At 48.8% G+C, this 26,416-nt stretch overlaps 2 protein-coding genes across 2 annotated transcripts in view; one reads left to right on the forward strand and one right to left on the reverse strand.

Moving 5' to 3' along the window:
* Positions 1-13,227, reverse strand: part of RAB26 (RAB26, member RAS oncogene family) — a 107,702-nt gene extending 94,475 nt beyond the window's left edge. Inside the window, exons 1-2 of the mRNA XM_035130970.3 lie at positions 12,798-13,227; positions 8,348-8,458 (exon numbers count right to left, since the gene is read on the reverse strand). Coding sequence (XP_034986861.3) covers positions 8,348-8,458; positions 12,798-13,043 — 357 coding nt within the window. The 5' untranslated portion in view covers positions 13,044-13,227. The remainder of the gene's footprint in view (positions 1-8,347; positions 8,459-12,797) is intronic.
* PKD1 (polycystin 1, transient receptor potential channel interacting) overlaps positions 13,042-26,416 on the forward strand; it is a 121,228-nt gene continuing 107,853 nt past the window's right edge. The window contains exons 1-2 of the mRNA XM_088657260.1: positions 13,042-13,356; positions 24,073-24,938. Of these exons, the coding sequence (XP_088513386.1) occupies positions 13,042-13,356; positions 24,073-24,938 (1,181 nt within the window). The remainder of the gene's footprint in view (positions 13,357-24,072; positions 24,939-26,416) is intronic.

Genomic DNA, 26,416 nt, shown 5'->3' on the forward strand with positions numbered 1-26,416 from the left:
TTAATTTATTTCACTTTCCATTATGCAAGGAATCAAACACAGTTCAAACCTTGTCAGCCAGCCTATTGATGCGTTAATTAAGGCCTAGGCAGAGCCAGAGAAGCTCAATGTTCCCTGATAGAGGCACCACTTTTGCGATGGTGGAAAAACAAAGGCACAAAACACAGGCATATGGAAGGTCCCCCTTGTGCCACTGGAGCAAGCCTCACCTGTTCTGCAACTCATATTGGGACGGGAACAATGGGCGATTGCAGCTGTCCGACGTTAACAAGCGAAACTCTCCGGTTCATAAGCGAATGTGCAAATCCCAGAAATGAGCAACAGGTACTAGGCTTCTGCATAAAGGACAAGCAGAATAGCCTTCCCCAAGCTGGTGCCCTCCAGAGGCATGGACTACCACTCCCATCAGCCCTAGCAAAGCCACAGCCTGAGACAAAGTCAGACAGCTGGCCCGTTTAGCTCAGTACTGTCGACACTGACTGGCAGCAGCTCTCCAGGGTTTTCAGCCCCGGGAAGAGCTTCTGGATACTGTTTAGTGCCTGCACTCAAATCACCACTCAACACATTGCAGGGTGCAAAGAGGGGCCCTTCCCCTGTCTCTCGCTGCCACCAGCCCCACACCCTCTGCTTCAGTGAACCCTGGAAATGCTGGGGAAAGAATTGCCAGCTACCCTATTGCCTGCTACCAGCAGAAGTAGGCCGCCAAACGGTATCCCAATCAATAATTCATAGAATATGAAGACAAATTTTTGTTTGGGATGCCTTGTCGCAACAGCGAACAAATCTGTCCCAGATAATTGCTCGGTACACAGCATTGGCAAACTGCCTTCAATGAAACGAGGGCTTAAAAGCAACCATCCCATCGAGTTATATATATGGCATAAATGCCATCTTTTAAAAGAACCTAAGGTGTTGTCCTCATAAGAAGAATCTGCTGGATCAGACCCATCTAGCTCAGTACCCTGTTCTCACTGTGGCCAACCGGATGCTCCCAAGGGAGGTCTGCAAGCCGGACCTGAGTGCGAGAGCCCTCTCCCCTCCTGCGGTTTCTAGCAAATGATATTTGGAAGCACAGGAGCCAACTCCTAGGGACCCCAGCCCACACCCCAATAAAATATTTGAGCCTCCCCCCAAAAAAGTTGATGAGCATTGCCATTCAAATGGTGTGTGCGCACCATCTTGTGATTGATTATGCGGGGTGGGACTTACCTGCCCCCCCAATATTTTATTCAAGTTGGAACCTCTGTTTTGAAGCATTGCTCCCTCCAACCCCAGAGGCAGAGCATAGTAGTCATGGTTAGTAGCCACTGATCGCCAAGGAAGAGGGTCCAGTTGCAAGCTTGCAGCTACTTGGTCTACTGCAAGAAAAAGCACAGGGGAGAGGGATTTGCAAAGAGCAGGACCAGGGGAGATGTCAGGATATGTGTGGAAGGAGAGCATCAGGGATTTGGAGGAGTGAGTAAGATACCCAGACAACATGCTGGCAACCCCCAGAGCCCTTCTGAGGCAGAAGAAGGCAACCAAGGCTCATAGGAAGCTGCCTTGTACTGATGACTGCACCTGGCTCAGTATTTTCAACAAGGCAATGACTCTCCAGGGTTTCAGGCATTCCCAGCCATACCTGAAGATGCCAGGAGATATTGAACCTGTGACCTTCTGCATGCAAAGCAGGGGCTTTACTGTCACGAACTGGCAGGACACCGAGGAAGGGGAAGAGAATCCTGGTGAAGGGTGTAGACACTGGGTCAAGCTGAAGATGGGGAAGGGGAGGCTGGGGACCTAGGAGGTACTCAAGGGTACATCAGAGGTCGTCAAAGGGGCAGCTGCCAATTCACAGAAGCCTGGGGAAGTGCACACATCACCAGAACCAGAGGTGCCCCCTTCTCCATGATGGTCTCTGAGGCATCATGAACAGCAGGAAGGCCAGTGGTGCGGGGAACCATGGCACCAAGTTCTGGAGGGCGCCAGGGAAGAGGCGGAGGCTGGATGCGGTGCCTCCTGGCATCAGCTCGCCGCCCTCATCCACCTCCACCATGCTGCGCCACGCCCAGAGCCTCCTCCCTGCCGGAGGAGCTGCCCTCCAGCCTCGCCGACAGCGCTCCCCTCGTCTGCCTCTGCCTGGAGCCTCTGTCCCCCTGCCCGCCCAGAGGGAAACGTGGGGGTGGGGGGTGCTGGAGGGATCCTTGCACCATGGCACCAGATAAGCTTAAGATGGCCCTGGCAGGAAGTGCACTTTAAGAGACTGAGGCCAGCGAGAGAGCCCAGCCCAGCCCAGCTTACTAGTTGATCAGGTGAAGATCATGGGGCTCATTGGGTGTGGGGCCACTCAGCTTAATTAAGCTCAGGGAAGATGAGGACCACACGCTTCATTAAGTGGCGATAGGCAGTTACTCAGCTGGAGCTCAGGTGCATCCAGTAAGATTTGGAGGAACAAAAGAGGAGAAAGGCAGAGACCCTGTGTCTGCTCAGCTTTCACCATTGATGGACCACAGCTGCTTCGGGAGCTCCACAGGACTGCAATTTTGGGACTGACCCTCGGATTCCAACCCTGGATCTTCTACAGAGGTGGGAACCTGGCCACTGCATTGGACCTGAACCTATAGCTGGCTATTGGACAGTCTAACTCCTCTCTAGCGTTGCCCTTGGGACTGTGTGCACTATGGGGACTTACTTCAGGACATCTACCCGTGAGCTATGGCCCCTTACCAACCCTTGATCTTCCAACCTTCATCTTCTGTCTTAATTATTGTCTTGTTTTAATACAATTGTTTCATTGCATACTTATAACTGGCTGTTTCGTGTTTTACGGCATACTTTGAGTAGGGATGCCTGTGTTTCACTTTTTGTGTACCTAGTTTTTACACTTTGTGAACAGCTGATTTAAGCATTAAGCAGGACTGTATATAAATGAAGTTGGCAGGATAAACGCTGCAGACTGGCGAAGCTGAATGTGAATAACCACACTGGTATCCCTTGCTCTGCCCTCCACAGAGATGAAGAAAACGATGTAGTTTTTAACTGAGCAAGAACTTTGGGGTGTAAGCTATGCTGAGAGAATAGCTCACCCTAGGCAAGTGAATGTCATTCCCTGGCAGGGTTTTGCTCACACATCTCCCACATCCAAGCCTGTATCTGCTACACCAGAGGCGGGGAACATTTTGCAGGCTCCCTTCTGGGCAAGCTTGCAGGACCAGTGAAGGGTGTGGGCCTGGAGAGAGGGGTGCAGCTTGGGGAGAGTTATTGAGGGCCACATAGAAAGGAGCAGAGGGCCTGATGTTTCCCATCCCTGTTCCACACACTCATTCTGTAACAAGGAAGTAAGATGACTCAAAGACAGAGATTGAGATCACAGAATCGTAGAGTTGGAAGAGACCCTAGGGATCATCTAATCAATGGGTAGGCACACTAAGGCCTGGGGGCCAGATGCAGCCCAATCACTTTCTCAATCCGGCCCGTGGATGGTCCAGGAATCAGCATTTTTTTACATGAGTAGAATGTGTCCTTTTATTTAAAATGCATCTCTGGGTTATCTGTGGGGCAAAGGAATTCATTCCCTCCCCCCAAAAAATATAGTCTGGCCCCCACAAGGTCTGAGGGACAGTGGACCAGCCCCCTCTCCCTGCTGAAAAAGTTTGCTGACCCCTGATACTAGTCCAACGTATATGCAGCTGTCCCATACAGGGATTGAACCTGCAACCTTGGCATTATCAGCACCACACTCTAACCAACTGAGCTATCCAGGTGTTGCTGTACCATTGTGCTTTTTTCTTCTTTCTAATTTATCATCATAGTCAGTTTACTTTTTCCAGCTTTTAGGAAACATAGTTGAAAGACATCCGGAGGGGAAACTGTGTTAAGTTTGTTGCAGGAAAAACAAGAAAGCCTCTTCTTTCACCTTAAAGTCTTTGTGAATGGCCATGGTTAATTACATAATTGCAAATGTCTGTACTCTTCTGCATTTCATGTCCCTCTGATCTTAATGTTTTAAATCCCCACCTACTCCCTAAAAAACATGCAAAGAGATACATGTAACTCAGAATGACACTTCACACATCTGATAAAGTAGACTGTAGTTCACAAAAGTTTGTACTGTCCTGCAATGGATTTAAGGTGCCACAAGACTTGTTTATGGTATGAGAACTTTGACAAGTCAAACAACAACAACAACTTTGGCAAGTCATTCATCCAATTTTATTCGCCTGCCACAAACCCGCAGAAAATAAAACAGCAAAATCATACAACTTCTAACATAAAATGAGTCAAAGTATGTGGCACATATATAACACAGGGGAGAGAAAATCTACCTAAACTGCACTTGAAGTTGACAAAATCTTTGACAAATCTTTATATGTGCAAAACTGAATAAATAACTGGGGACAATGCTTGTGTTAACACACCCATAGAGTCTACAAATATAAAAATACGAAAGGCATTTATCACAAAGATCACATAGACTTCAGGTACCGAAAATTTATCACTGGAGGACGCCCAGGAACACAACTGTCCCACCGTCCACAAATCAGCCAAAATCTCCTGTGAGAAACAAGAAAACTGGCTGCAAGACATCTCCAAATGAAAGGAAAACAGGGCTTTGGGGAGCTCAACAAAATCAACTGAGTCCCACTCAGAGAGCCAGTGTAGTGTCAGGGCCGTCTCAAGCCGGTCGGGCGCCCTGGCGCAGAGATCTCTCCAGCGCCCCCGCCCTCATGGGCGGGCGCAGCGTGCAGCATGGCTTCCATGCGGCTTCGCCGTGCAGCACCCTCCTGCTGCCCTGCGCCACCGAGACTACCCCTAGAGTCGGGCCTGTGTAGTGGTTAAGAGTGGTAGACTCATAATCTGGGGGACCGGGTTCGCATCTCCGCTCCTCCACATTCAGCTGCTGGGTGACCTTGGGCTAGTCACACTTCTCTGAAGTCTCTCAGCCCCACTTACCTCACAGAGTGTTTGTGGTGGGGGAGGAAGGGAAAAGGAGATTGTTAGCCCCTTTGAGACTCCCTAGGGTAGCGATAAAGCGGGATATCAAATCCAAACTTCTTCTTCTGTCAACGGATCAGCTACTATTAAAAAATCTGCCATTTCACTGGGAATTCTTTTTTAGAAAAGCACAGCAGGAAGCCAACACATATATCTTTGCTGGTACATAAAATTGGCATGTAAAAATAAATAAGTTGTTTTCCAGTTGTTTTCATATATTTAACCGTTCTGTATTTATTTATTTATTTATTTATTTCATAAGATATATGCACCCTTTGATTGTAAAAACTCAAAGCAGTTTACGAAGAGAATAAATAAAACAATCAAATTATCCCTGAAAACAACTCTTTAAGGCATTCAAAAGATAAAATCAGCAATAAACTAAAATCAGATTAAAACGAACACCAACATTCTACATTGCCTAAGTAGGCTTGAGAACAGTGAAGGTGCCTGTCTGATGTCAAGTGGCAGGGAGTCCCAGAGGGTGAGTGCTGCCGTGCTAAAAGATTCCTTACAAATGCGAAGGGAGTGCTATATGGCACTTGGGACAGCGCCAGTTCTGCAGATTGAAGCAGTTCAGCAGGCATATATGTGGGAAGGTGGTCTCACACAGGTACCGTAAGCTGCTTTATGCTTTTATTAGATTGTAAATCACTTTGGGCTGCCCCATGGAGGGTGATTCATAAATGAAACCAATACGCTCCACACATATTTCCAGATCTAGCTGCATTTGCAGGTCCTAGTCACCACAGGGGAGATTTCATAGCAAAGCCTTCCATGGGCAACCAGCCGACAGGGTTCCAAGCATGGCTGGGGTGGCGGGGGGGGGGGCAGGGAGAGAGAGAGAGAATCTGGCACTCGCTGGCTAGCTCCCTTGCAACTTGAAAGAGACTCTCATCACACCACAATCCTCTTAAAGAGGAATGAGAGATCTGAAGAGATACTGCAGGGGGAAATGGGAAAGAGAGCAATAAGAAAAAGCAGATGCTGTTAAAAGGGAAAAGCTTGTGTTCTGTAGCTCCGCGACTCCAGAACGCTCCGTGCTGCAGTTCGTAAGAAACTGACAAGGTCACACCATTGATGGTGGGTAGGGCCATGCACACTGCGTGTGTTCCAGCCACTTAGCTATTTATAAAATGTGCATGTTGCTTCTCTAGCTAAAACACACACCATTTAAAAACACAAAAGGCAACACGAAAGAGCGCAGTTAAAAAATTAAAAAAGAAAAGTATAAAAAGAGCCCCTGCGTGGTAGAAGCACTTGCTTTTCATGCAGAAGGTGCCAGGTTCAATTCCTGGCATCTTTAGGTCAGGATGCAAATATCCCCGCCCCGCCCCTAATTGCTGCCAGTTAAGAGTCAAAAAATCGTTCGCATCTGTCTGTCCTGAGAGACAAACGAGTGCTGGAAACCACAGGAGGGGAGGGGGCTCTTGTGCTCTGATCTGGCTTGTAGGCTTCCCTTTTTAGGGCATCTGTTTGGCCACTGTGAGGACAGGATGCTGGACAAGATGGGCCTGATCCAGCCAGGTCTTCTTATGTTCCTATGTGGACAACTTAAAGGCCATGCAAAGAATCGCAACAGGCAGACTTAATCAGCCAGTTCCATTCCATTCCATTTACTATATGGTACAGTATTTATATACATGGATGCGGGGGGGGGGGGCACACTATCACCCAGGCCTCATAGGTCTGAGATGGTTGAGAATGGTATGTACAGCGGTACTGGTACACAAAATGTATTTGTATATATATTTTTGGATATATTATTTTGATACTACAATACACCACCTCAGAACGCCCACATAATAAGAGGGGAGGTTTTTTTGGTGTTTTTTAAAAAGACAAATGTTCAGTTCATCCAGATTGCCTTGCTTGAAGCAAACCCATGTTTGAACAAACCGTTTTCTTCCAAGAGAGAAGGGTTTCCGCATCTTCCTATCCACGTCGCAACTTCAGTTATGACATTTGCAACAGAGAACATGCACTAACTAGCATTGCGGGCAGGTACTTTCAGGCCCTGGACTTGTAAGGTACCTATTACAAACCACAAGTATTCTTACTTCACTATCCTCTCATCTTCACAACCAACACCGCCATTTTGTGCTTTACAACAGCTTCCACACTCCTGACACTGCAGTAAAAAAGCCAATCCTGATATCAAGGAAATCCTCTGAACACAAGCAGTTTCAAAAATCCACTTAAGCCATAGCATCTTCAGGACTACAGGAACAAAACAGGTCTCGCTTCCCTGGCAATAAGTGATGGAGAAAAGAACGGTAACAAGAAATAGCACTAAATGAAGACTTGTGTAAAATGCTAGCTGCCCAGAGAATACATTTACTAATAATGCATTTTTAAAGTAAAAAATAATAAAGTGAGCATCCATAACCATGTTCATGGCAGGCTTGCCCCAAACTAGAAAAGTAAGAAAGATGAAACAGAAGATGTTGCAGCAACCAGCATCAGTCCCAGTGGGCCTTGGCAGGCCATTGATGGCTCAGGTGCTGATGCCGGATCTTGCTTGCTGCTCCCCAAGGGGTCCTTTTGGTTCCCCCTGGGTTATGCGGCCCTGGACCTCTGCTCCAAGATCCAGCCCTGCCTACCTACAGTACTGACATTCACAAACTCATTGCAAAATGTATAATGAGAACCTTTGCTTCCCCTAATTGTAAAATCCAGGAAAATGGGAGGTCATTTACAGAGCAAAGGAACAACACGGCCTCTGATCTGGCAACAATTTAGTGCCCTCAGAGGTCCTCCACACACACAACCTTTCAGGACACCAGCTTTGAACGGAAAGAGTTTCTTTTGCAAACTAGACAGGTGTTGAAACAAAATAAAATAAAAAATCCTTCCAGTAGCACCTTAGAGACCAACTGAGTTTGTCATTGGTTTGAGCTTTCGTGTGCATGCACCCTTCTTCAGATTTTTATTTTGTTTCGACTACGGCAGACCAACATGGCTACCTACCTGTAACTAGACAGGTGTTGTTTGCCATCCTTACAGCACCACGGTGACTATCAACATGGCCAAACCACCAACAAGGTGGTAGGAGAGCCCCACACATTGGTCCGTGACCTTCTCATGCAATCACCGAGGGCCGGTGACTCTTGGTAAAAGGCAAGGGATAGACAGATTGGGTCTACAGGCTGCCAGTCACCAAGACAGTCTCCTCTCCCCCGGTCACGCTGAAATAAAACAAAAGCCATTGCACGAGAACACAGTTTCTATAAGGTTGGAGCAGCAAAAGAACATCTGGGTGGCTTAGGATCCTTGTTCATCCGGATTCTTGACTCTCCAGCCCCCAAAATGTTATGAAGTCAGGCCTGTGCAGCTGAAGTAAAGGAACAAAGCCACCCAAAGATCTCCTTACCCTGAAATCAATGCCCACTGTAGAGATGAAGCTGCCAGCCAGGAAAGCACCATCCTTGAACCGCACCAGCAGGCAGGTCTTGCCAACGCCGGAGTCGCCAACCAGCATCACCTAAAGAGAAAAGAACAGGCATGGGGGGGGGGGATTACTACTAATGACCTGGAGCCACAGAGCTCTATCTTCTGGGCTCTCTGCTTCTAGCCAGGGTTGTAGCTAGGGAGTGGTGATGTAGGCCCCCGCCAGGGGCGCAGGTAATTGGGGGGCACAAAATCAGCTAAAAAATATGTCCATAAGTATAAATATTGGTTATTGCCTCATAAGAAATGGAGGGTGAATTGAATGGGTGGAGAGGGGGTGGAGGAGAGGCAGAAAGAAGAGCCAATTTGTCCGTGGCTAGGGGGCCCAATCTGGACAGTTCTGCCAGGGGCACAAGATCACCAAGCTACAGCTCTGCTTCTAGCGCACCAGACTGCGAATGGATAACACTGGGGCAAGGTTGGGGAACCTCAAATCCAGGGGTCCAATACAATCCTCAAACCACATTCTACACTATTACTGCATTTATATCTGCTTCCCACCCTCAGCCTCTGGCTTAGTTAGTGCTGGCCCTCTTAACACAATTCCAGCTCCTTATAGCAAGAACTCATCTATCAGTGCCTCATAATCAACTCTCTCTCCTGGAAGTTTTAACCGATCTACGTGCCAGACAGGCTGGAAGTTGTCTGCTGGGCACACAGCAGCTCTGGGCTGGAATCAGAATCGTGACCTGGCGGACTTTGATAGAATTCATTGCTCTGGCCCCCGTTATTTCAGTGACCTCTCAGACAACATTTATAGCAGCCACCCCCAACCTGGCACCTCAGTTGTTTGGTGCTCGACCTCCCATCAGTCTCAGCCAGCAGGGACATTGTGGTGAGTTGTAGTATCACTGTTGGAGGGTGCCAGTTTGGGAAAGGCAAGTTTAGAGCAGCATTGCACAGCAGCCCACATCCTGAACTCAAGGCATTATTTCAAGCAGGGGCTTCTAGATACATACATAATTTTATTTGTATGCCACCTTTCCATATGATAAAATCATGCCCAAGGCGGCTTACGACATAAAAAAATACATAATTAGAAAAAAATACATAATTAGTTTACATAAGTAAAGAATATAACATCAAAAAGCACACGACAAATAGAAACAACACCTACAAAAACCATAAATAAGATTTAAAATTAAAGATACAAACATTAATATCAATAATAAAACAACACCAACACCAGTAAGAGTCTGTTCAGCAGCTTTTGTAGCTGGAGTCAGTCCGAGTCCCTCACTCCTAGACCTGATGGAGGAAATCCAGCAAGGTAGGAAGCAGATCTTTCAGGGTTCACAGCCAGGACGGTCTCTCTGACTACCTAGTACTTTGTAAGGATGTAGGATGCTTATACTGAGTCAGACATCTGGTCTGTCTAGCTCGGTACTGTCTACTGACTGGCAGAGGCTCTCCAGGGTTTCAGGAATGGACATTCCCAGTCCTACTTGGAGATGCCAGGGATTGAACCTGGGACCTTCTGCATGTGAAGCAGATGCTGTACTACTGAGCCAAGGTGCTTTCCCAAAATACAATGAGAACTCAATGAGCCCTACTCTCAGGTAAATCTGTATAGGATTAGCTTGAGGGTCAGTCTAATGTTATTTAAGAAATGTAAAAACTGAGTCCTGCTGGGTCAGGCCAAAGGAGCCTATCTAGTCCAGCATCCTGTTCTCACAGTGGCCAACCAGATGCCTGTGGGAAACCTGCAAGCAGGACCCAAGCACAACAGCCTTCTCCTCAATCGTGTTTCCAGCAACTGGCTTTCAGAGGCATATGGTCTCCAACACTGGAGGGAAAGCCTAGCCATTGTGGCTATCCTCCATTAATTTGTCTGATCCTAATTTTCTGAACTCTGTAGTTTCTGTTACATAAGAAGCGGTTTTATACCAAGTCTGACCAATGGTCAATCTGGCTCAGTATTTTCTGCACAGACTGGCAACATCTCTCCAGGACTTCAGAAAGCAGTGATTCCTCACACTACCTGGACATTCTGGGACTGAACCTGGGACCTACTGCATGTGGAGATGCTCTACCACTGAGCTATGGTGGTTGGACTAGATCAGTGTTTCTCAACCTTTTTTGGCCCACGGCACACTTGTTCCGTGAAAAAAATCACGAGGCACACCACCATTAAAAAAGTTTAAAAAATTAACTCTGTGCCGCCCTATATTATAATTATGACTGTAAGAAACACTTGCCAAATATTGCTTTCCGGTGGGTCAGTGTTGTGTATTGGCGGCCGCCAGGCTCGTTTGCACTGAGCTTTGGGAAAGAGGAGGAGAAATATTGCTTTCCGGCGGGTCAGTGTTGATTATTGGCGCCCGCCAGGCACGTGACAATGCAAATCGCCCTTCTCGTTGCCGCACATCGCGGCACACCAGCCAGCGTCTCGCGGCACACTAGTGTGCCGCGGAACAGCGGTTGAGAAACACTGGACTAGATGACCCTCGGGGTCCCTTCCAACTCAACAATTCTATGGTTCCAAGACCCTTCTCTAAGGCACAGAAAGTAAGTTATGAAATCCTTCTCACAGGCACAAGAAGACTCTCTAAACTGCAGTCCTAGGAAACTGATCACCAGCCTCACTCGCTCCATGATTTAACTTGGCAATCACTTTTACTTGCAGGTGGGCTGTTATACATTGAAAAGAACACCACCATACTTTTTCTGCAAAGGCTAATTCCATATTTTGTGCAACCTTCCACAGACATTTATGTACGGTATGTGCAAACGTGTAGTAAATGTGCAAACAGGCAAACCATGCAGCTGCTGGCACATTTACTGCATCTGCATACCTGTTTTGCACATTTGCTACATGTTTGCACATTTACTACATTTGTGAAACGTATAGTAAACATGCAAACAGCTGTCAAGCATGTAGTAAATGTGCCAAACAGGTATGTTTTTAAATATTTGTTTGCTTTCTAATATTTTAAATTGTTTTAAACTCTCCGTTTAAATTGTTTTAAACTCTACGTTTAATTGTAAACATATTTTATTGTGTTTAATGTGCTCTGTTTTCTGGCATGCAAACGTGCAGTAAATGGGATACCCGAGTGCCCCACCAGTGCCCTTCAAATATTTCAGAAAACAGGGAATCAACCCACAGCTGAAGGTGTGCTGCAACCCAGAACTTTTCTGTTAATCATGCCTGACTGAGTATCTCAACTGCATCTCAGCAGTACAGGCAGGCTTGCTGTGAAAAGGGCTAAACATTCAGCACACACCCCTTCACTTTCACTATTGTTGCTTTTTAACAACTTTCTAAACTGAAAAAGGAAAGGAAAGAGAAGGACTAATTGGCAGAGAACACCCCTCACAGCTGAGTACTGCCATGCCCACACATTTTCCCCAATTCTCTCCAGGGAGCAGGAGACCAGAAACTTCTGTATGGCCACAGCTCTCCCTCCCCTGATCTAGGGCTCAGCCCCTGAAACCCTGACTCCAGGACTCACACCTGAGACATATTGAGTGACAACAGTCATTTCCATTCCTGCACACCTGCAACAGGGGAAGAGGCTTTCTGGCACCTCTCTGTGCATTAGAAAGCAGCCCTCTCCTGTTAAGCAGCTAGACCTCAGGATCACAGGAAGATAGAGAAGCGATTTCAGGGGGTCAAAAAAGGGTGATGGTGGAATTCTTCACAAGACATTATGACGACCATGCACAATCCTAAGTATGCCTATCCTAGTGAATTCATTGGGGTTTACTCCCGGGCAAGTGGGGCTAGGGCTGCAGCCTTAAGCAGCTTTGAAAAAGCAAAAGACAGGCAAATAGAGAATCAGATGAAATCCCGGGGAATGTCTAACAAGAGCTGCCATCTTCCCTACCAGGAACCTCCAAATAGAGAGGCAGTCTACCAGCAAACACCCACATCCTGGAGGCAAAGCAACAGGTGTCCTCCACAGGCTTCCCATAAATATGCAGCTGACGGGTAAATAGACATTCCCCCCTCCAACCAGCCGGACTCTTCTCCTGGGGCTTACCTGAGATTAAAAACAAGCTTGGTTTGAACCCCTCTTCTACAGGAGGTGGCCAGCTTTGCAGGACGCAGCGCCACAAGGCACCCCACACCCCAAGGCAAAAGGTGCATCTAGAAAGGGGCTCAACTGCCCAACGGGTCTTTGGCAACAGGTGTCGCGTAAGTTTTTACTTTCCCAGATTCCCCCCCCCCCCACCGCGCCAAAATAAATCTAATTTGAACGCGCTGGCGACATACAGCCTGGCTTTCTAATGTCCTGAAACGCACCCCCCAAATAGCCCCCCTCCACGGTTCTGGGAGCTCAAGTCTCCAAGCGCCTTTACGCACCTCCTCTCCCCCCCCCCTCGGGTCGGGTTCCCCCTCCCCGACGGCACCGAGCTCCGGAGCTCACCTTGAAGGCGACGTCGTAGAACTCGCCGCTGGAGCTCAGCGAGGGTCGGCTGGGCAGCGCCGCCCCGTTGGTAGTGGAGGAGCCGGCGGCGGCGGCTGGGGCGCTCCGGGCTCCAGCTCCAGTGGCGCCCTTGGGGGCTGCCGTCGGCGCCGCGCCCCGGGAGCCCTGGCCGGGCAGGGCGGAGGAAGGCGCCGAGGCTGTGCCTGCGCCGCCGCCCTTGGTCTTGGGGCTCTTCTTTCGGGACATGCTGCTGGCTCAGGCAGGGCGCCCGCCTCACCGCCGGCTCCCGCCGGGCAGCTCCCGCGCGCTCAGCAACCTCTCCAGCGGCAGCAGCGGCAGCAACATCCCCTCGCTCGCTCGCTCGCAGCCGCTGCCGCTCGGTCCGTCGATCCGCGCGTCCGGCTCCGCCTGCCGCTCCCGGCGTGTCTCCGCCGCTAGGGGCGCCCGAGTTCACTCACGCCGTGAAGTCGTGGTGTGGGGGGGGGGGGACGCACGCCAGGCCACTGCCAAGCTTTCTGCTGCGCTGCCCCAGGAGATACACCTGGGTGAAACCGTGAAGGTGAGCTGAGACCCCGGTGGCGGGAGTTGTTCTTTATTTAATGCATTTGTCATTTGTGTCTTTGTTTTAAGAACATAGGAAGAGCCTGCTGGATCAGGCCAGTGGCCCGTCTAGTCCAGCATCCTGGATTCCTGCTCACAGTGGCCAGCCAGAGGCCTGTGGCAGGGGTGCCATCTCGCCCTCTGGATTGTGGGTGCCTGCAGCCCGCCGCCACCACGCAGACATGTGAAGTCACACGCACACACCTGCACATGGACACCTGAGCACACCTGCATGGGACACGGGTGGCCCTGTGGTCTAACCACTGAGCCTCTTGGGCTTGCTGATCAGAAGGTCGGCGGTTCAGATCCCCGCGACGGGGCGAGCTCCCATTGCTCCTCCCCAGCTCCTGCCAACCTAGCAGTTCGAAAGTGCAAGTAGATAAATAGGTACCTCTGCAGGGGGAAGGTAAATGATGTTCCCATGCGCTCTGGTTTCCCGTAGAGCCAGAAACTGTTTAGTCATGCTGGCCACGTGACTTGGAAAGCTGTCTGTGGACAAACACTGGCTCCCACGACCTAAAGCGAGATGAGCACCGCAACCCCATAGTTGCCTTTTACTGGACTTAACCGTTCAGGGGTCCTTTATCTTTTTACCTTTTTACTACATGCAGGTGTGTGTGTGTGATATCACACACCCGCATTGTGGTGGCTGGCGGCAGCCGCTCCACAGCCAGCAAGGCACCCTTTTCTGTGGGGAGGGGAGAGACTCTGTTTCTATGTCCAAGCCCACCCACCCCCCTCTCTCAGTGGCAGTGCCTCTACCGCCTTCTCTCATTGACTTTGTGGGTGCCCAGCTCCCACAATTATATTATTGTGGGTCCCCAAGCACCATGGCCCCTGAAGTTGGCTCCTTTGGCCTGTGGAAAGCCTGCAAGCAGGACAGGAACACAAGGCCAATTCTCCATCTGCTGTGGCTTCCAGCAACTTGTTGTGAGGATAAAATGGGAGAGGAGGAGAACTATGTATAACATCACCTTCAGCTCCTTGCAGGAAAGGTAGGGTGTAAAAAGTTAGAAGTAAATAAGAATAAATAATTTTTACAAGGTCTGTCAACCCTTTTGGCAGCTAGTGTGATGTAGCGAATCCGGGAGATGAGGGTTCAAAGCCCCATTCTGCCATGGAACTCACTAGATGACCCTGGGCCCAGTCAATGCCTCTCTCAGACTAACCTACCTACAGCACAGGGCTGTTGTGGAGATGAAATGAGAAGAGGAGGACCATGGACACCACCCTGAGCTCCTTGGAGAAGAAGGTAGGATATAAATGCAGCAAATAAATAAATACATGGAGGGAGGGAATCCAAGAACATTGTACTGCGCAGCAATCCAATTGTGCAATACTTATTCATGAGAATTATCAAGGCAAAATAAGAGAGAGGCAGTGGAGAAGGTGGGATAAACAAACACTTTTGAGCTACACTTGAGGTCTAAGGTACCGGTAGCATTTTGTTAATCACCTCGAGAAATGCAAAAAGATGAGACTGGGGAGATGCCATTTTTAATCTTGTGGTTTCCAGGAAAGCTGTTGTGTGTGTCCCCCCAGTACAAAAGAGCTATTTATATTCATGCCCCTCCACACTGTAGGCAGGAGATTGTGATTTTCACACCTTTCTACCTCCAGATATATTACTCAAGACAGTAATCAGGTGATGTCTGAGGGGAAAGGTTCTCAGCTGGGAATTCCCGGGAAGGTGAAAATTAGGAAAGAGGCAGCTTATCCTTTCTTGTCAGACTGCTCCCATAGATGGAAAGCTGTATTCTCTTCTCCAGACTAAACATCCCCAACTCCCTCAACTGATCCTCATAAGGCTTGGTTTCCAGACACTGTTATCATTTTGGTTACCGTATGCTCCTCTGCACACATTTTAGCTTGTCAATATCTTCCTTTAGCTGTGGTGCCCAGAACTGGACACACGACTCCAGGTGGTGTCTGAGCAAGGCAGAATAGAGCAGTACTATCACTTCCCTTGATCTGGACACTGGACTTCTCTTGATGCAGCCTAGAATAGCATTAGCTTTTTTTGCTGCTGCATCACACTGTTGCCTCATGTTAAATGGGCCACTGGATCAGGACTGGGGCAAAAGAGTCTTCTCTCTACCCCCCTGCGTTTTCCAGCTTCTGTTATTCAGAAGCATTTCCACCTCCAACCTTGGAGGCAGAGCACAACCACTACATCTGCTCTCATTCCTGGCACCTTGTTTACGAGCCTAGGTGAACTATTTTCCTTCCTAAGTCTGGAACTGCAACCTTGTTTACTTTTATACATTTGCTTTTTATCATTTTGAGGGGGTGGGGGTTCTGTTGAACAATAAGTGTGAACAATAAGCACTCACACATCCTGCTTGCTGATGTCCCATTGAGCTAACTGTTTGGCCACTGGGATAGCAGGGTACAGGATTAGATGAGCCCCTTTAGGACTGATCCAGCAGGACCCTTATTACAAATTAAACCCATTTACATCACGTTTGCGTCATCCAACTAGACACATTTTTACTCCTCCCGATTCCCCCAGGCAGCAGGCCTTATGAATAGAAGCATTAAAAAAACATGACTTGGCTCTACCTCCACCGTCAGAGACATTGTGCCTCTGCCTGCCAGTTCCTGGGCATCACAGGTGGGCAGAAAGCTGTTGCACTCTGCTCCTCGTCCTGCTTGTGAGTTTTCCATTGGGGCATCTGGCTTGCCACTGCATACAGAACAGGATGCAGGACAGGATGCTGGATTCAGCAGCCAGGCTCCTATGTTTGTACACCATGCGGTAATAAAGTTTTCTGCAAGAGAATGAAGCCAGGTGGCGAACAAATCATCTTGGATGTCACTGGGAAGAATAGGTCTCTCCTTATGCAAGCTGACACTCCCTTTGAGTATACTGGCATGCCCACATAAGTGTGTGTGTGTGTGTGTGTGTGTGTGTGTGTGTAGTAAGATATGTTTTGTCCTTTGCACAGAAATTGCTTATGTGAAAACGTCTCTTAAAATGAGTGAGGAAACTCTGGCCAAATGAGCACCTCCCCCTGGCCTCTCTGACTGGCCTTTGGGAGTCTTCCCAGGCAGCATCCCTCACTGGCCCTTCTCTGTGTAACAAGAAACTGTGGTTAGTTTAAACCAGGAGGTGGGTGCCCCCAAGCTCATTCATGTAACACTCAGCTGGCCGCAGTAGGGAGGCAGTAGAAGCCGGCTCCCCTGGCCGCAACAGATGCCAATTAATCCCCAAGGTGCCCGCTTCATGATTTAGTATCTCATTTGCATTGTCTTTTTTAAAAACAACAACAACCAATCATCTGAGATGATCATCACTGCTATGCTAGGTTAAGAGCCTCTCTGTAAACATGCTCAGGATCATTCATTAACGACTGCTGGCGCATACGCAGATATAAAAAGGGCTGAGGTCAATTAGTAACAAACTTATTATTAGTCTGCTGTCACAGGGGACAATTAGAACTGGTTTTGGAAAACATTCAGAAAGGCTTAATGGAGGCATAGGGACTTGTTGGGTAGCAAAGCGGACACCTGCTGGGTTGCTTAAGCGAGTCTCCCATCGCTGATCACTTTCCAATAATGTGGGCCGCCTCAGGTAGAGAGCAAGACAGGGAAATGTTATGTAGAGAGGAGCAGTTTTCAGCGGCAGCGTAATTAGTAAAAATAGCGTACTTCCAAAGCCAACTTGCAATTGCTGGTGGTCACTCCAGAGGATTCCTTCTCCCCGCCCTGCTGGCAAGGTGGACAGAGAAGTCATCAACAGAAGCAGTGCAATTAAGACGGGGTTATTATTTTTGTCCTGAACTAAATAATGAACTTTGGGTCATCAAGCTTGCCCTCAACGTGCATTTTAATTTTAATCATGTTTTAATATCGTCGTAACTTTCCCTGAGACCTTATGCTGAAGGGTGGGTGGTAAATCTAATATTATAACAGTAGTTGTTAAGAAGAACACAAGAAGAACCTGCTGGGCCAGGCCAAGCATCCTGTTCTCATAGTGGCCATGGCCAGGTAGATGCCCTAAAGGGAAACCCTGTAAGCAGGACAAGAGCCATCTCCCGCCCTGTGTCCTCCAGAAACTGGTATTCAGAAGCATTCATGGAGGCAGAGCATAGCCGTTGTAGCTAGTAGACATTCATAGACTTCTCCTGTTTATTTTTTTCAGTCCTCTCTTAAAGCTATCCAAGTGAGTGGCCATCACTGCCTCCTGTGGAAGTGAGTTCCATAGTTTAACTCTGTGCTGTGGGAAGAAGTTGTTTCTTCTCTGTCCTTAAACTTCCAGAAATATTGGTGGTGGTGGTGATGACAATGGGGCAGTAATAATGTAAAGCATCTATGAACCCAGCTTCACCATTCCATCCAAGAGGACTGGATGACAAATATGAAATGGTTGTATGTAGACTACACACACACACACACACACACACACACACACACACACACACACACACTTACTTTCTGTATTGGATCAGATTTTTATAAGGTGTGTGTTCTTTGAATTATAGTTTGTTGCTGTAAACTGCCTTGTGCATAGTAATATAGAAAGGCAGTACAGTGGTACTTCGGTTTGCGAACGTAATCCGTTCCGCGGAGGCGTTCGCTCCCCAAGGCGTTCGCTCCCCGAAGGCACGCTTCTGCGCATGCGCGAAGCGCCGATAGAGCGCTTCTGCGCGCACACACGCTGCGCAGATCGCTTCTGCGCATCCGAGCGCCGCGGAACCCGGATGTAAACACTTCCGGGTCTGCGCCGTTGATAATCGGAGGCATTCATAAACGGAGGTAGGCGTAAACCGAGGTTCCACTGTAGGCAAATTAAAGTGAAATGAAAAAATGAAATGAAATTAATGCATTTGTAGGTTGTTGGAGTTCCCAAAGGCAACTGGTTGGCTAATGTAAGAACAGGATGCTGCCTATGATCTGATCCAGCAGTCGGGCTCTTCTTATTTTCTTGTTCTTTAAACAAGAAGTCTGCACATCAACATTATTACAGTACTGTATATGAAATCGTCTCGCCTCACTTTAAACCAGACGAGCAGCCATACCACTAGAGAAAAATGTTGTTGAATAATGTAAGTACCTGCCTCTGGAAATCATCCTGAATACTAAAAATAACCATGCAAATTTCTTGCCGTTGTGTGCAAACATACTGTATTATGCAACATAATTATGATTGCGCACCTAATGTATAGATAATCGACTGAAAATCTAGGTGCCTGTCCTGTTTGTGCCACGTGTTCTCTTTGTAAAGCATGAGTGAGGAACTTGTGTCAGGCCAAGGGCCCAGATGGGTGGGGTATAAATAGTAAATTTATTATTATTATTATTATCATTATTCTCTTCTGAGCAAGTTACTTGAGGCCACTTGCCAATGGATGGAGCAATGAATGCGAATTATGACTTTGCACAGTGGGCTAATTTCTGCACTCACACCTTCTCTAGCTTCCATCAGACATATCAGAGATATCAATGAGCCTTTTGATATCTCTGCCATATGAGCAGAATGCTCAGACCTCCGCGGAGATAGTGCCCAATACCAAAGGTAAAGGTAAAGGACTCCTGGACGGTTAAGTCCAGTCAAAGGTGACTCTGGGGTTGTGGCACTCATCTCGCTTTCAGGCCAAGGGAGCCTTCCAGGTCATGTGGCCAGCAGGACTAAACTGCTTCTGGCGCAACGGAACAGTGTGACAGAAACCAGAGCACACGGAAATACTGTTGACCTCCCTGCCACAGCAGTACCTATTTATCTACTTGTACTGGCGTGCTTTCGAACTGCTAGGTTGGCAGGAACTGGGACAGAGCAATGGGAGCTCACTCAATTGCCCAATACCAGCCTTTTGTCTGCACCCTCTCATTTGGAAAACAACACAAGATTTTCCAATGAACCACAATAGGTTGCATCCAGTAAAATCATTGCCCCTGCAGAAGGAATTCTACAAGTGCCAATGGATCTCCCCTCTCACTCTTCCCCCAAATAGACTCTAGGTTTCTCCCCAATCCTCTAGAGCAGATTTGGGGGTGGTGTGGAAGGCACACAGTGAGTGGGGGGTGTACTTTGGTTGCGCAACAATTTTAAGTTGGAGACAACTCTGCTTCTGTATGTTAACCATAAAAGCAATCACAAACCAGCAGCCGCTGCCACCAATGGAGTACAGATCTGTTTTACACAACAGTTGGAGTAAAGACATGGTTTGACAGAGCCATTGGGTGTAAACAATATTAGAGTGGCTTGAGCAAATTGCTCTTGGAAATGACCGGGTTCCATCCAGTGACCTTCATGAGCTGGAGGCATCATTATGGGACCTCTCAAGCCAATTTTGGGGTTCTTTCCCCTTCTTGGCCATTTGCAGAAAAAGAGACCCCCTTGGAAGAAAATACAGTACTCTGAATAGTCTCCCCCAATTTTTGTGTATAGTGGCTGGTCTCCCTGCTTGCCCCTGCATAGCAATTCCCTGGAACAAACCCAGATCTGGGGAATTGGGGTGCAAAATGGCAGCCAGCCAGGCTGGAAATTACCACTATGAAGGAAAGAGCCAGCAGGGGATAGTTTTGCCGCTGGAATTCTATCATGTTTTACTATTTGGAGACATCTGCCCCCATGTGGCAAAAGCAGACATATATTTTGTTTTTAAAAAATGTTAATTATTAGAAACGGATGATGTTCCAAAATAACATATACAAACACACCTGAACAGCATAGCCATATGTAGTAAGTCAAGGCAGCATCGAATCTCAGGTAAAGGTGAGGAGAAGCATTTCTATATGATATTTTTGTGTTTCTCTTGTTTAAGACATATTGGGGACTCACCTTAAATGAAGCATCCTTTACCTCTGGATGCTGCTATTACAAATTTGGACGAACCTTTAATGAGTCCCATGAACATGTATATCTGGCAAGGACTTGTGTCCCACCATCTTCCTGATTAACAAAAGAATAGAATAGAATAAATCTTTATTGTCATTGTCCCCTTGCGGGGAAAACGAAAGGCGCCCATGTTGCTGAGAATGAGTCTGTTGTCTTGGGGGTTTTCCCAAGATGTCCCAAGGTGGCATGTTACTTTTTCCATGAATCCACTGTTGGCTGACTCATGTCAGCCTTCGTCAACCTGGTATCTTCCATATTATGTTTTGGATTCCCATCAGCTCCAGCCAACCACAGCCATGGTACCATCAACCCCTGGCTCCACGTGCCCCTGCTCCCTGGGGTTGATGGGAGTTGTAGTCCAAACTATCTGGATTGGCAGTGGTCAATCTGCATCCCCTGCTACGCCTGAGGCAGCTTTCTCTCTGGCAGACGGTTAATTTTTCTTCGTTCAACATTCATCTGCCACCACGTGGTGAAACAAAAAATTTCATGTCCTTGGGTTTCACTAGTCTGGTCTCAAGTATATAAAGAAATACAGTTGCTGCCCACCAGTGTAGACAATATTGAGCTAAGTGAACCAATTATCTGAGTCTATGTAAAAACAGTTTCCCATGTTCCAGCCTATGGTTCTGTTGCCTCAGTGGTAGGGCATCGTTCAGCCCCAGACACTGATGTCCAGCTCCGAAGGCCTTCTGGCAGTTCCCTCACTGCAAGAAGTGAGGTTACCGGGAACCAGGCAGAGGGCCTTCTTGGTAGTGGGGCCCACCCTGTGAATCACCCTCCCAGATGTCAAGGAAATAAACAACTATCTGACTTTTAGAAGACATCTGAAGGCAGCCCTGTTTAGGGAAGTTTTTATGTTTGATCGTGTTTTTAATATTCTGTTGGAAGCTGCCCAGAGTGGCTGGGGAAACCCAGCCAGATTTTTTTTTTGGGGGGGGGGTTATAAATAATAAATTATTTACATTTACATATTATTACTAGCTGGCCCTGCCACGCGTTGCTGTGGCGTTTCCTTCCAAAAGTCTCTCTCTCTCTGCCCCTGCCCCCACCCCGGCTATTATTGGCCTGCAAAGGTGCCATTTAGAGCAGTTAGGGAAGGGGCAATTTTCCAGCAGGAAATTGGTGTGTGGCCCTGGTGTTGCCTTTTCTCCAAAATAAATGCAAAGAGTTTAAGCTTGCTTTTTTAAAAAGAAAGGTGCATCTTGAATATGAATTATGTTCTCTCTTCTCCCCTCTGCCCCGGCTGTTTCTCCTGTATGGTCTGGAACTGCCTTCCTTTTGTTTTTTTGTGGGGAATCTGGACAAGAGTGGTTCCAGGGCAAGGCCTGAAGGCACATTCAGAGCTTTTCAGTTTAGAGAAAACGCAAGTAGGAGAAGGCATGATGGAAGCATATAAAATTAAGCTTGGCATGGAGAAAGTAGAGAAGCATTTTTCTCCTTCTCACATAACACTAGAACTTGGAGACATCCAGCTAAGCTGGATTTTGAGAGATTCAGGATGGAGAATCTGGTTCTGGTAGAATCAGAAAACTGTGGAATAGGAATGAAGTGGAGCGGCGGAAACCTGGAAGATAAAGCTGCCCATACGCAACATTTTGCTGCAGGGTTTCACTTGTACACACTAATATCCAATCTCCATGTGCCATCCTTTATTTCTTTTATTTCTTTTCTGCCCTTTACCATAAGGATCCAGGACGGGAAACAACAATAACATATACAATTATAAAACCAATAAAACAGCTACATCCATTAAGACAAGAAAAGTGGTAAAACAATTTAGAACAGTTCCAGATACAAAGCATTTTTAAAAATATATATGAAAAAAGCAATGCAAACATTTAAAAACAATTCCATATAGAAAAAGATAAAACTTTATTCCAATGCAGACTGGGATAAATATATCCAGTTTAAAGTTTTGTTGGAAGATGAAGGTCTTCAGCTGGCACCAGAGACTGCGTCTGTCTAATATTTAATGGGAGGGAATGCCAAAGGGTCAGCGCCAGGACACTAAGAGGCCTGGTTCCCATATTGTGCAGATCCGACCTCCTGATGAGATGGCACCTGCAGGAGGCCCTCACCTGCCCAGCACAGTAATTGGTTGGGGATACAAGGGATGAGAGGATGCTTTAGGTATGTGGCCAGTAACAGCACCTTGAACTTAGCTGGGTAACGAATTGCACAACCCAAATTCACCCATATGTGCATTTTGTAATTTAATAAGCTACGTGCCATTGCTGCTCAGTTTGATCTTTTTACAGTCTTTTATGTACTGTCATATTTTATGTTTTGTTGTTATTTTGCTGTGGTTTTTTTTAATTGATTACAGTATATTCTAGTAATGATTTATTGTAACTGCCGGGAGTGAATTTTTGTTTAATTATTATTTACTAGCTGGCCCTGCCACGCGTTGCTGTGGCATTGTTTGTTAAATGGCGGGTCAGAGTCCCCCTTCAGATTCTCCAGACCGTCAAGAGTCCCCCCTGTGTTATGTTTAGATAGGGGTATACCTGTGTCTCCCCACACTCTGTAGCGACCCATCCCAGGGAAGGTCTTAGTTATCCCTGTCACCTATTGACAGACCCCCCCCCCATCCCAATCAGGGAAGGACTTAGCTATCCGTGTCCTCCATTTTGACCCCCGCAATCCACCACAAGCAGGGGTTTACCTATCCCTGAACCCTATTGCCCCCCCTCGATTGAGGGTAATACGGAGGGGGTGGGGGTTTGGTGGGTGGTGGTGTAGAGTGAGGGTAGTATGTAGGTGGTTTGTGGGTCCTGGGCGAGCGGTGTTGTAGAGTCAGGGTAATATGGAGGTGGTTAGGGGTGTCAAGGTGGGATTTCTGTGTGTGTTGGGGTGTGGGGGTGGATTGGGGAAGGTGGAATGGTGGGCCTGTTCTTGAGCCAGACTGGTGTATGCTGGTGGCAGAATCCGGGTGATGGGATCAGTGGGTGTGGGATCGATGGGGGGGGATCCGTGGGGTAGGGGGGAGTGTGGATTGGTGTGTTCTATTTGGGGGGTGGGAGGGTTGAGGAAAGGTGAGGGTCATTGGGTGGTGTTGGTATTTGCGGGGTGGGAGGGGCAGGTTGAGGAGAGGTGAGGTTCCTTGGGTCGTCCTGGTGTTGGTGGGGGAGGGGAGGGTTGAGGAGAGGTGAGGGTCCTTGGGGGGGGTATTGGTATTGGTTGGGGAGGGTATTGTGGGTGAAGGGTCTTGGGAGTAGAGTGTGGGCTCATTACACTGAGCCAGAAATTTAGTCCATTTAGCTCAATATTTCCTACTCTGGCTGGCAATGCCTCTGCAGATGGAGGTCTTTCCTGCCCTACCTTGAGGTGCTGAGGATTGAAAGAGGGGCTCTAATTGTGCTGCAGTCCTTGGGGTGCCCAAACTTTTTTCAAAGAGGGCCAGATTTGATGAAGTGAACATGCCAACCAAAGTTGTTGACCTTTTTTTTAGTTTTTTTAAAAGATTTGAATTGGTAGAACTTTTGGGGAGATTTTACCCCAGGAAATAAACTGCCACAGTTTATTTCCGGCCCCCCAAAACGGACTTTGGACATGCCTGCTTTAGAATCAGAGGAAACTGATTTATATGGATTTATATTCTTTGGTCCATCTAGCTCAGTATTGCCTACACAGACTGGCAGTGGTTCTCCAAGGTTTCAGGCAGGGAGTCTTCTAAGCACCTAGACATGCCATTGGGGTCTGAACCTGGGACCTTCTGCGTGCAAGGCAGATGCTCTCCCAGTAAGCTGCACCCATCTTTCGATCTAGCTCAGTATTGCCTACACTGACAGGCAGAGGCTCTCCGGGCAGCGAGATTCCGGGGGCTGATCCTGCAAGGCAGGACGATGCTCTTCCACTGAGCCGGGGCCCTTTCTCGCGGGCGCCCCGGGAGAGGCGCCGCCGCATGGGCTTCTTCTGGCCGCTGCCGTCGGACTGGCCGGGGGAGTCCGGAGCGCGGCGCAGCTTCTGCTGCCCCGAGAAGGGGCCTGGCAGGGTTGCCTCCCTCCTCCGCCGCCTGGCCCTGGAGCCGCCTTGGCCGGGGCAGGCCTGGATTTCCTTCCTGGAGCGGGGCTTGTGGAATGCTGGCGAGGCGCCCCGACGGGGCTGGGAAGGAGGCGGAGGCGGAGGGGAACCAGGAGGCGGAGGCTGCCGCTGCACGGCCACGGCGGGAGTGCTGGACGACGACGAGGCGAGGCCCGCTCGGCTGGCTGGCTGCGGCGCCGCGGGCGAGAAGGAGGAGGCGGCGGTGGCTGGAGGAGCGCAGAGCGCGGCGGAGGGGCGCGGAGCGGCGGAGCGCACCGGCGGCGGAAGAGGCAGCGGGGAGGCCATGGGCCGCCGCCGCTGCTGCTGCTAGGCGAGGGGGCGGCCCGGCCGGAGCGGCCATGCCATGCCCGCGCTGAAGCGATGCCTCCTCGGCGCTGCCTCCGGCCACGGAGAGCGGGGAGCCGGCCGCGACGGAGCCATCGGAGCAGCCTCGACGTCGCCGCCGACGGAGCCGCGGCGGGCTGGCCCCGCTGGTGCCTCTTCTGCTGCCTGCTGGGCGGTGGGCTGGCGCCGGCCAGCGCCCGCGGCTGCCAGCCCTGCGGCCCCGACTGCGCCTGCAGGAGCTTCTCGGCCGCCGCCTGCGCCGTGGATTGCGCCGCCCGAGGGCTCCAGCGCCTGCCCGTTCCGGCCTTCCCGGCTGCCACAGTCGCGCTGTGAGTACTGGCGGTGCGGGTCGGGAAGGGGCTGCTGCTCTTGTCTGTTTCTCTGTTGGGGGAGAAGGTTCCCTCCCCCCCCCCAAAAAAAGTGAGAGGGAACTCATTGTTCTGAGAGAGGGAGCCGTCGAGGTTGGTGTCTCTCAGGACAGGCGGAAGGAAGAAAGGCTGGGCAGGAGCGTCTTTGGAACTCGCGGCCACCAGATGTTTCCCGGGGAGGGGTGGGTTGCTAAGCTTCCAGCCCCTGAGCCTGGGTGTGTCGTGCCTGGCAAGGCGTTGGACTAGACGACCCTTTGGACCCCTTCCAGCTCTACAGTTATATGATTTTATGACTCAGAAGCGAGCCCTATGGTGTTTGATGGGGCTCTTGTAAGCGCCTTGTGAGCCCAGACGACATGTAGAACAGGTTAGGAAGATGGTGGAAGAGAGGTGTGTGTGTGTGTGTGTCCTTTTCAGTGGCTTTTGGCATAATGGAACCTCCATGTTAAGAGGATGCCTATCTTGGAGTATTGCATGCATCTTAGATGAGTGTTTTCCAGCTTTAGGACTGAGGATGATGGGAGTTGCAGTCTGAAAACAATTAGAGACCCATGGTTTGTAGAACATGAAGTCTTTGAGCAACCTTTGTGTTGGTTCTGTCATTAATCTGATACGCCAACAGGATGCACAAGAATGTGTGGGTTTTGGATGGGGACTACCAAGAAGGGGAGATGCACTGCCCCTGCCAAAGATGCAGCACACAATTCAAGGGACATCCATGAATCTCTTAGTGATGTTCTGTCAGTAGGACAATCTCCCTTGCACCCTTCCTTAATTGCCTCCTGAGCCCAGTCCCAACAGGATAGTTTCTGAAGTTGCAAAGCCATCTGGCAAACCTAGTGCCTCCTTCGGTAAATAGTTTGTGCCCTAAGGATGGCATCCTGCACCCCAAGGTGACGGCAGTCTCACTCCACACCCACCCTGATCTTGGTCTCCAGGGGTTTCCCTATCATAAGAACAAGGATGGGAAACCTGGAGCCCTCCAGACCTTGTAGGATTCTAACTCCCAGCCGTCCAGGAACATCTGGAGGGCCGCAGGTTCCCGACCCCTGCTGAAGGACCTAAGAGGAGCCCTACTGGATCTGTCCGAGGGTCTGTCTGCCTGATCCAGTAGCTGCCTTCCCTCAATGGCTGACCAGACTTCCCCTGCAGGGAAGGTCCTGAGCCCAGCCTGAAGGGGAAAGGGACTCTCCACTGCCTCATCCCAGCAGCACTCAGGTATACTTTCTCCAAACATTGGGGTTCCACATAATTGTTGCATTATTTACATTCATTTAAAGGTTTTGCATGCTGCTTTCCATCATAGGTGACCTCAAAGCAGCTTTCATAAGGCATTTACAACAAGACCTACTTTTATTTTAAGGCAATGAAAACCAACAATACATAAATCAAGCAAAAGCAATATCAAAGTGCAAAGAAAGACGTTTATTTAGTGTTCA

This window comes from Zootoca vivipara, chromosome 13 (assembly GCF_965207765.1).
Source record: "Zootoca vivipara chromosome 13, rZooViv2.hap1.1, whole genome shotgun sequence".
Classification (NCBI taxonomy): Eukaryota; Metazoa; Chordata; class Lepidosauria; order Squamata; family Lacertidae; genus Zootoca; species Zootoca vivipara.